The sequence below is a fragment of the Rousettus aegyptiacus genome, unplaced genomic scaffold, assembly GCF_014176215.1.
Source record: "Rousettus aegyptiacus isolate mRouAeg1 unplaced genomic scaffold, mRouAeg1.p scaffold_m13_p_6, whole genome shotgun sequence".
Lineage (NCBI taxonomy): Eukaryota > Metazoa > Chordata > Mammalia > Chiroptera > Pteropodidae > Rousettus > Rousettus aegyptiacus.
This window is the reverse complement of record NW_023416309.1, coordinates 88,445,356-88,459,252: the sequence shown is the minus strand read 5'-3', so window position 1 is coordinate 88,459,252 and position 13,897 is coordinate 88,445,356. Positions and strand designations below refer to the sequence as shown.

The 13,897-nt window shown below is 37.6% G+C and overlaps 1 protein-coding gene across 1 annotated transcript; it reads left to right on the top strand.

Moving 5' to 3' along the window:
* The first annotated feature begins 165 nt into the window (after positions 1-165).
* SMG8 (SMG8 nonsense mediated mRNA decay factor) lies at positions 166-4,908 on the top strand. Its single transcript, XM_016123115.2, has 4 exons — positions 166-1,967; positions 2,522-2,667; positions 2,928-3,800; positions 4,407-4,908. The coding sequence occupies exons 1-4, from the start codon at positions 215-217 to the stop codon at positions 4,602-4,604; spliced, it is 2,970 nt and encodes a 989-aa protein (XP_015978601.1). The 5' UTR covers positions 166-214; the 3' UTR covers positions 4,605-4,908.
* Positions 4,909-13,897: the final 8,989 nt, after the last annotated feature.

Sequence of the window (13,897 nt, the reverse complement as noted above, 5' to 3'; positions counted from 1 at the left end):
TTCTACAGTCTGGGCTTAAGGAAAACCTTAAACCGGCTGTGGTGTAGGGCTAAGAAAAACCTTAGCGGAAAACAGTGGCAGGAGGTGCGGAAGGCGGAACCTAAAGTGAAAGAAAAGCAGGAACTGAAGAAGCGGAGGAGGGATTTCAACGGTGGACGAAAGCCGGTTGAGTTTACGGGGAGGACCGGAAGGACTCTAGAGAAGTGTCTGTACCATGGCGGGCCCTGTCAGCTTGCGAGAGCTTCTGATGGGAGCTTCAGCCTGGACTAGCCCTGAAAGTTCCGAGGGGTCGCCTCCAGAGGGTGGAGCGAGTGTGGCCGGAGGACCGGAGCCTCCTTGGCGAGAGGATGAGATCTGCGTGGTGGGAATATTCGGCAAGACGTCTCTGCGACTGAATTCCGAGAAGTTCTCCCTTGTGAACACGGTGTGTGACCGACAGGTTTTTCCCCTCTTTCCCCATCAAGATCCTGGGGACCCAGAACCTGGAATTAGGACCGAGACTGCCGCCGTCGGGGAGGCTGGTGGAGCCGGAGACCCTGGGGCTGGGGCCGCGGATCCAATTCAGGGAGCCGCCGCGGAAGGTAACCAAACTGAGCCAGGCTCCCAGGACTACAGCCTTCTGCAGGCCTATTACAATCAGGAAAGCAAAGTTCTGTATCTTCTTCTCACTTCCATCTGTGACAATTCCCAGCTTCTGCGAGCTTGTCAGGCCCTTCAAAGCGGGGAAGCTGGGGGTGGCCTCACTTTACCTCATGCAGAAGCGCATGAGTTCTGGAAGCATCAAGAGAAGCTGCAGTGCCTCAGTCTCCTTTACCTTTTCTCCGTCTGTCACATACTGCTTCTGGTCCATCCCACTTGTTCCTTTGACATCACTTATGATCGAGTATTCAGAGCCCTGGATGGACTGAGACAGAAAGTACTGCCCCTCCTCAAAACAGCCATTAAGGATTGTCCAGTTGGCAAAGACTGGAAACTAAATTGCCGACCTTGCCCTCCTAGACTCCTTTTCCTCTTTCAACTCAATGGAGCCCTCAAAGTGGAACCCCCTCGGAACCAGGACCCCACTCATCCAGACAAGCCCAAGAAGCATTCTCCCAAAAGGAGACTGCAGCATGCCCTGGAGGACCAGATCTATAGAATCTTCCGGAAGAGTCGTGTCTTGACTAATCAGAGTATTAACTGCCTTTTCACTGTGCCTGCCAACCAAGCTTTTGTGTACATAGTTCCGGGAAGTCAGGAGGAGGACCCAGTTGGCATGTTGCTGGATCAACTTAGGAGTCATTGTACTGTCAAGGACCCAGAATCTTTACTGGTACCCACACCTCTTTCTGGGCCCAGGCGATACCAGGTGATGAGGCAACACAGCCGACAACAGCTTTCTTTCCATGTTGACAGCAGCAGTTCCAGTTCTTCAGGACAGCTAGTAGATTTCACTCTTCGGGAATTCCTATGGCAGCATGTAGAGCTAGTTCTAAGCAAGAAAGGTTTTGATGACAGTGTGGGCAGGAACCCACAGCCTTCCCATTTTGAACTTCCTACTTATCAGAAGTGGATCTCAGCAGCTTCGAAACTGTATGAAGTAGCTATTGATGGGAAAGAGGAGGACGTGGGATCTCCCACCGGGGAGCTAACATCTAAGATCTTAAGCAGTATTAAAGTCTTGGAAGGGTTTTTGGATATTGACACCAAATTCTCAGAAAACCGGTGCCAAAAAGCTTTACCCATGGCTCATAGTGCCTATCAGTCAAATTTGCCTCATAATTACACAATGACTGTCCATAAGAATCAACTTGCCCAGGCTCTGCGAGTGTACAGTCAACATGCTAGGGGTCCAGCCTTTCACAAATACGCCATGCAGTTACATGAGGACTGCTACAAGTTTTGGAGCAATGGTCATCAGCTCTGTGAGGAAAGGAGTTTAACTGACCAACACTGTGTACATAAATTTCACTCATTACCTAAATCAGGTAGCTAAAATTTTCTCAACATTTTGAAATAAAAACTTTAAGCTATGTTTTTCTTGTTTTAAAAGAGCTTCTTCACTTTGTATTGATATTTTAAAAAGAAAGCACTACAGAAATTTAGGTGCATCAGATTTAAGTTTTCTCTCCTGATGTAAGAAGAAAATGTCAGCTATGACTACTAATTATTTTCTTGTATTTAAAGAATGAACCCTAGGGGATTAGTAAATGAGAACTGTTAAATAATACAAAGTTTCAGAAATTTTATGTTAACATTTTTATCTTGGAGTGTTTTTTGAACGAAAATGAATATAATGAAGTATAAGGTCACCGCAATGATAATAAAATTTACTTAGCCTAAAACTTTAGATTAAAAATATATATTTTATGTATTTTCACTTGTTTATTCTGTTACATATATTTAGTTAAGAGTTGGTGTCATGTTTTCTTATTTCCAAAGTAATGTTTGGAGAAATTTTGGGGTTAGATGCCCTAGAAATGCAAAATAAATTTGACTGCATTGTTTGTGTGAAATTAATAGTGACTGTTATATATTCCAGGAGAAAAACCAGAGGCTGATAGAAATCCTCCTGTGCTATATCATAATAGCCGAGCTCGATCCACTGGTGCCTGTAACTGTGGAAGAAAACAAGCACCTCGAGATGATCCCTTTGATATCAAGGCAGCTAACTATGACTTTTATCAGGTAGACTATGAATTTTTCTTCTCCTTTCTCTTCTTTTTAATTCTTTCGTCGTTGTTGTTAACTACCAACTGAGTAAAAATTCTCATTTTTCAGAAGCAAAATATCTACTAAAGTAAATGTGACTGCAGTGTGATATGTAGACAAGGGAAAGTTCTTTGTATGTACTTATTTGCTTATCCATTAATTGCTGATCTTTTTAGAGTGAAGAATGTGTTATTTTAAATGAAAATTCTAAGGGTTTTTTTTTTCCTTCTTTATAGCTTCTGGAAGAAAAATGTTGTGGCAAATTGGACCATATCAATTTCCCAGTATTTGAACCAAGTACCCCAGATCCTGCTCCTGCCAAAAATGAATCTTCTCCTGCCCCTCCAGATACAGATGCTGATAAACTTAAAGAAAAAGAACCTCAAACCCAAGGAGAGAGCACAAGCCTAAGTTTAGCTTTGAGTTTAGGCCAATCCACGGATAGTTTAGGTACCTATCCAGCTGATCCACAAGCAGGAGGAGATAATCCAGAAGTTCATGGTCAAGGAGAAGTAAAAACTGAGAAGAGACCAAACTTGGTTGATCGACAAGCATCCACAGTTGAGTATCTCCCGGGCATGCTGCATTCAAATTGCCCTAAAGGTCTTCTACCAAAATTCTCCAGCTGGTCTTTGGTTAAACTAGGCCCTGCTAAGTCTTACAACTTTCATACAGGTTTAGACCAACAAGGCTTCATTCCAGGAACAAACTATCTTATGCCTTGGGACATTGTCATCAGGACTAGAGCTGAAGATGAAGGAGACTTAGACACAAATTCTTGGCCTGCTCCAAATAAAGCTATTCCTGGAAAGAGAAGTGCAGTTGTAATGGGAAGAGGAAGACGGCGAGATGACATAGCGCGAGCATTTGTGGGCTTCGAATATGAAGACTCTCGAGGTCGGAGGTTTATGTGCTCAGGACCTGACAAAATAATGAAAGTAATGGGAAGTGGGCCAAAGGAATCAGCTATAAAAGCCCTGAATAGTGATATGCCCTTATATATTCTGTCATCATCTCAGGGTAGAGGGCTAAAACCACATTATGCTCAACTTATGAGGCTTTTTGTTGTGGTTCCTGATGCTCCTTTGCAAATAATATTAATGCCTCAGGTAAGAAATACAACTCTTTCCATTTTTAGAAACAAAATGCTGATACTTGTTTTGATTGTGTTTTTAAAAAAATACAGGATAATATAAAAATAATTATTAAATAGGTCTTAATTTTAAATACCTTTTTACTTAATACTCTTTTTCTTGAAAAATAACTTGTGAGTATGTTAATCAGTTTACAGTATCAGTTCACATCGACTGGTTCAGAGACAGAACTTGAGGTTAAAAATCTGTAGGAAAGTGGGGTAGCTTCATAGTGTAGTGGTTAGCATGGCTGCTTTTCACACAGAAGGTTCTGGGTTCGCACTCCAGGTGGAGCCACGGACCATACCCTGGGGTCTCCAGGCCCACAAGCCTGTGGGAGGAGACGCCCTGCCTTCAGAGAGCCAGTCCTTAAGGAGAAATGACAACATCCATAGATCAGGGGTGGAAGATTAAGGACGGTAAAAAAATCTGTAGAAAAGCAGGAAAATATTTGAGACTATAATGTAGTACTGGATATGATTAGAGTTAGGAGTGTACCCATTTCATACAAACCTATTATTTGTTTAGGCATTTATCTCTTACATGAAAAACTGAAATAATTCCATTACCTATGTTTTTCAGGTTCAACCAGGCCCACCACCATGTCCAGTATTCTACCCAGAAAAACAAGAGATCACTCTCCCACCAGATGGCCTCTGGGTTTTGAGATTCCCTTATGCATATGTGACAGAAAGAGGACCTTGTTTCCCTCCAAAGGAAAATGTACAGTTAATGAGTTACAAGGTGCTTCGAGGGGTTCTTAAAGCAGTAACACAATAAGTGTTTTCCAGTCAGTTCAAACCTAAACTTGAGCTGTTTTTTGTTTTTTGGTGTGTATAGAGTTTTTTATTTGGTATGTGTATACTGTGTTTTCTTGAATCCAAAATGTGATTTGGTTACAGGAGTTCAGTATTTGGACAATAACAGTTCTATTTCATGATATTGTTGATATTTATTGTAAATGGGTTACAGCTTCCTAATAAACATTGGTTATTCTAGAAAAAGACATAAAATACATGGTTGATATCTCTATTTTCTTTTGTTTGTGTTTCACTGTTCATAATAAAACATGTTTCTATTTTAACTGAATGTTGCGTAATCATATTGAGCCAAACTGTTTTTGCTAAAATTATGTTTTAGCTGGGATTTTCCTTAAGATGCTGCTCCTGAAATTACCTTTAAAACAAGATGATCCAGTAGGTTATCTGGAAATGGTATGAAGACTTACTTTGCAAAAAAAAAAAAAAAAAAAAAAAAAAGCCCTATTATTTCGTTCACAATCCTGTACCTGGTTTAGAGTCTTTTCTCTTTACTATTTTTTCCCCTTATAATTTTATTCTTAGACTGATGCGATACCATATTTTAAATGAATGCTATAGCTTTTTAATCCAAAGTGTTAATACATACTTAATCTTTTAAAAATCTCATACTGTGAAACAATGTGCTAAGTGATGCAAATTTTATCAACTTACAGTAACTTTCACCAGCATCAACATGATGACACTGACATCACCAATTAGATAAATGCAGAATAAGTTAACATACCAAAATTTTAGTGTAATGGATTATATTTTCCTAGACACGTTGATTTTGAAATGCTGGACAAATAGAATTGGAGACTTTAGTCTCAATGTTTGAAATATAGTATTCGTATAATATGTCTTACTACTAACTTGAAGCAGTTATTTAGGTTTTGATTAAGAAGCACAATTTGGCAGTTAGAATAATAGTCATGGGGTGAATAGTACAGCATAAGGAATACAGTCAATAATATGGTAATAACTGTAGTGTCAGATGGGTACTAGACTTATCAGGGTGATCACTTCATAATTATAATGTCTAATCACTGTTGTACACCAGAAACTAATATAATATTCTATATCCACTATAACTGAAAAATTAAAAAGAATTATTAAAATTTTTTAAAATGTTTGAGGAAACATGAAACTAAGTTAATTAGATGTACCTTTATGGTTTGATTAGGAAAGGAGAATGTGAGCCAAATGAAAATTAGTCTACATTCTTCTTGCATTCCATCCTTATTTTTCACCCTTTTGTAGTTTTTCATTCTTTTTATATCAATTCTAAAAATCACAATTGCTTTTGTACTAAGCATGGTTTTTGGTTGATTTTATTAAATAGTACACTGCTCTTGGGAAATACAACTGGATTGCTCAGTAGAACGTGTACTAATAGTTGTTCGGGTTTTTTAAATATGTTTTTTAATAAGACTTGAATAACAGGTTGTATAAACTTGTAGGTCAAAGAAACTAAGGCAATAGTTTGTAATAACAAATAGATGTCAAAAGAGCAAATCTGTCTTTTTTCTGTTTACTTTTTGATATCATTCAGTATGGAAAAACTTTTACATTCCTGGTTAAATTAGTAGGTGATTTTCTTTAATTTGGTTACAGAAGCCACCTTAGTTTGAATTTCTGTAGAGTTTTTATATACAATATTTTTATGCTATTTGTGTTTATAACCTGTTTAAAAAGACAACTGCAGTACTTGTACTTATAACCTGCTTAAGAGACAATTGCAGTACTTCTTCATGTTGATTTTTATTCCTAAGTAGGTTTACAGTGTTGCATTAGAGAAATGTGGACTACGCAATTTGTATCGCTTTCTGCCTTTCTCTTTAATCTTATAAAACTTACCTCAGCAAATTTCAAAAGTGCTGATTTTTTTAAGGAATTATATTTGTTCTATAGCAGCACTGGCATCATCCTTTGCTTAGCAAAATTTTTTTAAATTGAGATATAAGCAGATCTTTCAGATTGAATCTTTTTAAAGAATTGGTAGGTCTGAAGGGACTTCATAGGACATCCTTTGCCCTAAGTCTTTTGATATGTCTAAGAAAAATTGTATAGAATTAAAATTTTTAAAAAGTAAGTCATATTTAAGGAGTGCTTGCCATTTAAAGGACTAATACAATGAATATTTTTGTAAAGTAAATTATTCTAATTTTTAAAAATGACTTCACATGTTGGTTTACTTAAAGTTAGGTTCCCTTGTTTATCAATTTCTTTGAATATTTTGACTCTGGTCTTAAGACACATGAATGGGTGAATTTTGAATGTCAGAAAAACTAGGTACAATACCCGCCAAACATCTTAGTTCTTTTTAAGACTATGAATCTTGATTTTCTGTAAAACTGTACCAAATCTTTATATTCTCATATCCTTTCATTTTAGATTTTCACCTGTATAAAATAGTACTATAGTAGATTAAAACAAAAAAAAAATAACCCTACTACTTAAGAAACTTGGACAATTTACTTCATTCTTGAGTATTTGTCTCTAAAACAGTAATGATAATTCTTATTTATCAAAGGGGTGATTGTGAGGATTAAAGGAATATTTATAAAGCTCCTAATCAAGGAGCACATAAATTCTTGTATCTTCCTGTGGTCTTTTTTTAAAATGGATTTAATTTTTGCCAGTTTAAGCAGCCTCTCAGATTCCTTGGCCATTTAATTGCCCTTTTTCTGTTCTGTCTGCCACAACTTTTTGCCTATCTTAAGATGAGGCAATTTTTGTAACATAATTTTCACAAAGGCCAGCTAATAATTTATGTTTAATTTTCAATATTCTTAATAATGTTATTAGCTTAAGTTGGCACAGCAGCTCATTGGGTTAGTGTCTTGAGGAAATAGTTTACGGAATCTCTAAACATTGGATCTCATCTGTCTCCCATCCAAGTACTAACCAGGCCCAACACTGCTTAGCTTCCAAGATCAGATAGAATCTGGCACGCTCAGGGTGGTATGACTGTAGACTAGATCCCATCTAAAGTTTGGGCCTATTGATCAGTAAAATGGGGATATTAACTCCCTCAACTATCTCAAAGGATAACTGGTTCAAACATGTGAAGATTGTGTTAATTGAAGTCTTACAAACTCTAAATTGTTATATAAATATAAGGGATAATTATTTGTAACTGATAGCTCAGATCTGATTATCTTCTAAATAGAATTAAAATATGTCCCCCAAACCTTTCCAAACCGAAAGTCCCACCCATAGGTAGAGCAATAAAAATAATTTTCTATTTGAATAGGTATAATAAAATTTTCTAAAGTGTAAATTATTTCTCTGGTTTCTTTTTATTCCAAAATCTCCTAAAGGATTGTATTACATCAGTTGATTATTACTTCCTTTTTCCTACTAAATTATATGTACTCAAGTATCTAGTGATTTTTATCCCAAGTTTGATCCTAGCTGTTTTCTCAGTATAAATGTAAGACAACCTAGTTTATAACCCCACTTAAAACATGGCTCTCGTTTTTCAACATACCTTTGTTGTTTTTGTAAAACTACATTTAGTCATTGTAACTGTAATTGTTTAAGAATTTTTTTAAAACAAAGAAAAGCGTGTTACCTGAGATTCCACTACTCTGCTAGTGCTCTGCTAAGCACTTGCAACATTTTAGTAAATATTCTTCTAGACATCATCTCTATGAATACAAATATATGTAGATATGCAATTTTATATAATTGCAAACATAGAATATATCTTGTTCTATAGCTACCTTTTTCACTCAAAAATACATGATAGATATTTTTCATGTCAGTAAATGAGTTTATTATTAATGGTTGCATTCTTTTCTTTTTGATATACATAATCTGTCCTTTACTGTTTGATATCTAGGTTCTTTCCAATTTAGGGCTCCTGCAAACAATGGTGGAACACTATGGTACTTACATCTTTTACTAATACTTATGAAATGTTCTTTTCAGGATAAACTCATATTTGCTATCGATGAATCAAGGAATACACACATTTTACATTTCAATACATATTTTTAAATTGCTCTACAGAGAGTTAAACCATGCTCTAACCTAGTATCAGATTCCCATTGTCATAGTTGGGAATCCTGATGGCAGTCTGCTAACCTATGAGCACACTATCTGTTCATTACAGCGGATTTCTTATTTTGAATAGTATCACAATTTAATATGTGGATTCCTTCAGAACTCTCGGGTAAATGCCTTCTGGTCCCAATGATATATGTCCTCAGTCCACTGCATCTGCTATTTAGAGCACTAATGATTTGGGACAATGCAATTACAGAAGCAGTTGAAATGACAATATAAGGAACCGCTGGAGTAGAATTCAGTGTTCTTTTCACTGTACTGAATCTTAAATCTGCTCCTTCTGATACATTCAAAGGAGAGTTTTTAAGTGAGAATTTACTTAATACTCTCTTCTAGAAGAGCAAGATGATTTTTTTAAAATCTTTTATTGGTCAGAAGATCAATACTATCTTCTCTGAGCTCTTGAACTGAATTAAAATCTGTGATCTTATAACATCAGCCACTAGTTGTATAGTCTTGAGCAAACTGCTACCTCTCTAGACATTAAGTATTCTCTTTACAGTGAAACAGTAAGGCCAATGATTTCTGATACTTTTTCTACATGCCTCCCACACACACCGGTGATAATTGATTACTTTCTGGTTTAAATAATGTCTTATTAACTTTGGCGCCTCTTGTAAATTTCCCTCAAAATATAACCTCCTTCATCTTAGAAGACATCTCTGGTCATATTGGTGTACTTTTTAAAAAAGATACTGTTCTACTATTACAGCTTGCTTGTTCCTTCATTAGTGTTCATTCTCTTGGGCCTCCAATAAGGTATATAGGCTCCTGCTTGGTTACTTCTTTCAAATAATTCTGTACACGTTTTGCAGATTTTTTGATAACAGAGAAACAGTTCTATCTTATTAACAGAGAAATGGTTCTATCTTATATAATACTTATATAGGATACTTTTTATTTTTTATAATTTATTTTTAAATTACAATTGACATAAACTATTATATTAGTTTTAAGTGTACAACATAGCGATTAGACAATTATGTAATCTACAAAGGGATCACCCCAATAAATCTAGTACGCATCTAACACCATTCATAGTTATTGCAGTATTATTGACTATATTCCTTATGCCATAGTTTACATTCCCATGCCTATTTTGTAACCACCAATTTGTACTTTGTAATCCCTTCCCCATTTTCCCTTATCCCTTCAACCCCCATCCCATCTGGCAACCATCAAAATATTCTCTGTATCTATGAATTTTTCGTTTTTTTTTTGTTTAGTTATTTTGTTCTTCAGATTCCACACATAAGTGAAATCATATGGCATTTGTCTTTCTCTGTATGACTTACTTCACTCAGCACAATACCCTCAAGGTCCATCCATGTTGTTGCAGATGCCAAGATTTCATTCTTTTTCATGGCTGAGTAATATTCTATTGTATAATATGTACCATCTCTTCTTCATTCATCTATTGATGGACACCCAGGTTACTTTCATATTTTGACTATTATAAATAATGCTGCAATGCATATATGGATGCACGCTTCCTTTCAAAGTAGTATTTTGGGTTCCTTCAGATAAATACTCGGAAGTGGGATTATTGTGTCCATCCTTTCTTTGTCTCTTGTTATAGCCTTTGCTTGGAAGTCTATTTTGTCTGGTATAAGTATTGCCACCCCAGGTTTTGTTTTCATTTCCATTTTCATGAAATATCTTTTTCCATCCCTTTACTTTCAGTCTGTGTGTCTTTCAATCTAAAATGAATCTCTTGTAGGCTCCTCTTGTTTGGGACGCTCTGATTCCTGGAGTTGTATGTCTTGTTCCTTCACCAGGTTGGGAAGTTTTCTGTCATTATTTCCTTGAATAGGTTTTTAATTCCTTGCTCTCTCTCTCTTCTCCTTCTGATACCTTTATGATCTAATGTTAGTACACTTGATGTTGTCCCAGAGGCCCCTTAAACTATTCTCATTTTTTTGATTCTTTTTTCTTGTTACTGTTCTGATTGCATGTTTTCTACTACCTTATCTTCCAAATTGCTGATTTGATCCTCTGCTTCATCCAATCTACTGTTAGTTCCTTCTAATATGTTCTTTCTTCAGTTATTATATTCTTCATTTCTGACTGGTTCTTTTTTATGTTTTCTATCTCCATTTTTATGTTTCCTCTATCTTTGTTGAAGTTCTCACTGAGATCATTGAGCATCCTTATAACCATTCTTTTGAACTCTGCATCTGGTAGATTGCTTGTCTCCATTTCTTTAGTTCTTTTTCTAGAGCTTTGTTCTATTCTTTCATTTAGGACATATTTCTTTGTCTCCCCATTTTTGGCGGTTTCCCTGTGTTTGTTTCTATGTATCAGGTAGAGCTGCTATGTCTTCCAGTCTTAGTAAAATGCCTTTATGTAGTAGGTGTCCTGTGGGACTCAGTAGTGCAATCTCTCTGGTCACCTGAGCTAAGTGCTCCAGGTATGTCCCTTGTGTGGGCTGTCTGTGCCCTCCTGTTGTAGTTGAGCCTTGGTCAATGGGAGGGCTTAAACCTCAGGCTTATTGGTTGTGAGGACTGGCCGGTGACTACATTGGAGAAGCTGTTGTGCAGGGACTGACCCTAGAGAGTACGATTTGCTTTAGCAGGGCTCTGGTAACTGCCCAGTCTGCCCTTTGGGTGTGTCATTTGTGGAACTGGTTGGGTGGTTCTCTGTTGTGGCCTGAAGCCAGCCACTGAGTGGATTGGTTCTGGGGCCCCTTGAGTGGGGCTCTGTTGCAAGTCAAGATCAGCTGCTGCCTGTGCCTGGTTGGAGACCACTTAGTATGAGCTATGAAGTGATCTGCAGATAGTTGCTATTGTGCTGAGCTTGGAAGTGCCTGGGAGAGAGTAAGTTGCAAACTGAAGCTGGCTACTGCTAGTCCTGGGTTTAGGGTTACTTAGCAAGAGGTACAGGACATGCTGAGGCCTGATGCTGCTTGTTTGGGGTTTGTGAACTTTTGAGAAGCTTTAAGAAAGTCCATAGCATGAGCCAATACTGGTCATTTGTATGGAAAAATCACTGGAGGTGGCTTGGATAGGCTCACAAGATGGGTAGGATGGGGTCTCAGGGACTCACCAGGAAGGGGTGAATAGTGTTAATCAAGTTGATGGAAACGCAGATATGGTGCCCATCAGTGTCTGCATGCTGGACTGGAGTTGGGCTCAACAAAGAAACAATGGATTCTGCCAGCACTAGTGTCAGGGAGGAAGCTGCTCCTCCAACCTTCCTCCCAAAGCCAGACAATTCAGTTCCTCCCCATATGTCCCTGGCACTTTCGGAGCTGCTGCTGCAGCACTGGAACTCAAACTGAGTGAGCCCATCAGCGAGTAAGTCCATGTGAGGGCCCTCTAAGAGGAATGCCTGGGATTCTGACTGCCCTCAATCTTACTCAGCCACAATCTCCATCGGTTTTCACAGCCAGAAGTTATGAGGACTTTCCTCTCCAACACTGGCACCCAAGGCTGTGGATCCTGCAGGGAGGCTGTGACCCCCTTGTGCTCCTCAGGAGGGACCTCTACACCCAAGATATTCCTTCCAATTTCTAATTGCCACATGTGGGAATTCATCACCTCTGCCCCTCATAACAGTGTCGAGGTGGCTTCTTCTATATATCCTTAGATATAGGAGTCCTATTCAGCTAGAGTTCAGGTAATTCTCAATGATGGCTATTTTATAATTCAGTTGTAATTTTGACGTGGTTGTGAGAGGTCAGCACAGCCTTTACCTACTCCACCATCTTGACTGAAAGCTTAACTTTATAGGATACTTTTAATGCTTTCATTTTACTTCATTAGCTCCTCAAAATACCCCTGTGAGGGTAAATACTATTATTCCCATTTTACAGATGTGAAAACTGAGACTTAAACTAAGTGATATGCCCAAAGTAACTCAGCTTGTAAATGGTATAGCTATGTCTGTGGGTTCTAAGTTCAGGACTCTATCTATTAAGCCACAAGTGCCTCGATATTTGAAGGTTAAATATTCTTAGTTACGTAGATTTTTTTTTTCAGTAATATTTGTTGTACACATGTGTCTGTACTCATTATATATAATAGTCATAGAATCTAAAAAGTTGCTTTCAGGTGAGATTTTTGGAAAAGGAAAGAAGAACTACGTGCATCAGCTGACCTGTAAGACATAATCCGAGAGTCCTAAGCAGAACAAGGCAAAATTTTTCAACTTATAAGTTTCTTTAAAATGTTTTAATTTGAAAAGTTTGGTTGTGTCAGGGATGGGGTAACATTTTCCTCTTCCATCTTAGTTCTTCTGGGTGTTCGAATATTTAAAATGACACAACATATTAACAGGAAAAAAATCAAGTTTTAATAGGTGCGAATGGGGAATTTACATAAGCACGAAAATTCCAAAGACAGTAGGACAAAAAGAGATGTCATTTTGGACTAAGGAGGGGGATATGAGGGCTTAGAACTTCAAGGGAAAGTAAGGCAATTTACAAGGATGAAGAGTAGTGTTTAGTAAACAAATAAATGTTTGTTGGGTCATCTTGAAACAATGGAACACAGTGAGAACTTTGATCAAATGGGCCTTGCTAGGTTCCTTCTGTTAAAAAACAAAATCCAACCAAGTGAATTTGAAGATCTAATGGGTTTTCTTAAGCAATTCATGAATTGTGCAGCATCCCATCTAGCAACTAGAAGTGTGCTCTGAGGGGTTGTACAAAGTGGAAGATTTTTATAGGAAGAAGGGTGGAGCAAAGGGAGTTGTTAGTAAAAGAAAATAATTATTTTGGAGCTGGGACACTTTTTCTTTGGGAGAAGAGAAAAGGAATGGTTTTTATCATGCAGATTGTCTCTTCTTTCTTTGGGTCCCTTGTGACAAGATTACTGGTGCTTAACCAGAAAATTCCATACTTGTTGATTCGGATTATGTTTCTGGGAGAAGTTGAAACTGCAATTAGATTAAGTATTAAATCTAGGTTTGGTATCATGGCCTTTTAGTAAGAGTGATGCCATTTTAGGCTTGTGGTGTTTTTCTTAAACACTCGCTGTCTATCATACCTATTTCAGATTACACCATAGTTATTTAAGGTGATACGTCTCTTCCTGGAGCAGATCCTTTACCTTAAATTCTTTTGGGTCATAAGGGGGAAGGCCAAAGTTTCTTCCTGAGCATTCTGGACCTTGATTATTTTCAGATTGAAATAATCTGCATGCCAGAGTAGCACCTCTTGGGGTGACTTGTTCTGAACCCCTACAGTTGTATTTAGAA

Excerpts from the sequence above, each read along its gene's own strand:
- SMG8 (XM_016123115.2), top strand. The coding sequence starts at position 215 with ATGGCGGGCCCTGTCAGCTTGCGAGAGCTTCTGATGGGAGCTTCAGCC. Across the intron at positions 1,968-2,521 it reads TCACTCATTACCTAAATCAG|GAGAAAAACCAGAGGCTGAT; the intron begins GTAGCTAAAATT and ends TATATATTCCAG. Across the intron at positions 3,801-4,406 it reads AAATAATATTAATGCCTCAG|GTTCAACCAGGCCCACCACC; the intron begins GTAAGAAATACA and ends TATGTTTTTCAG.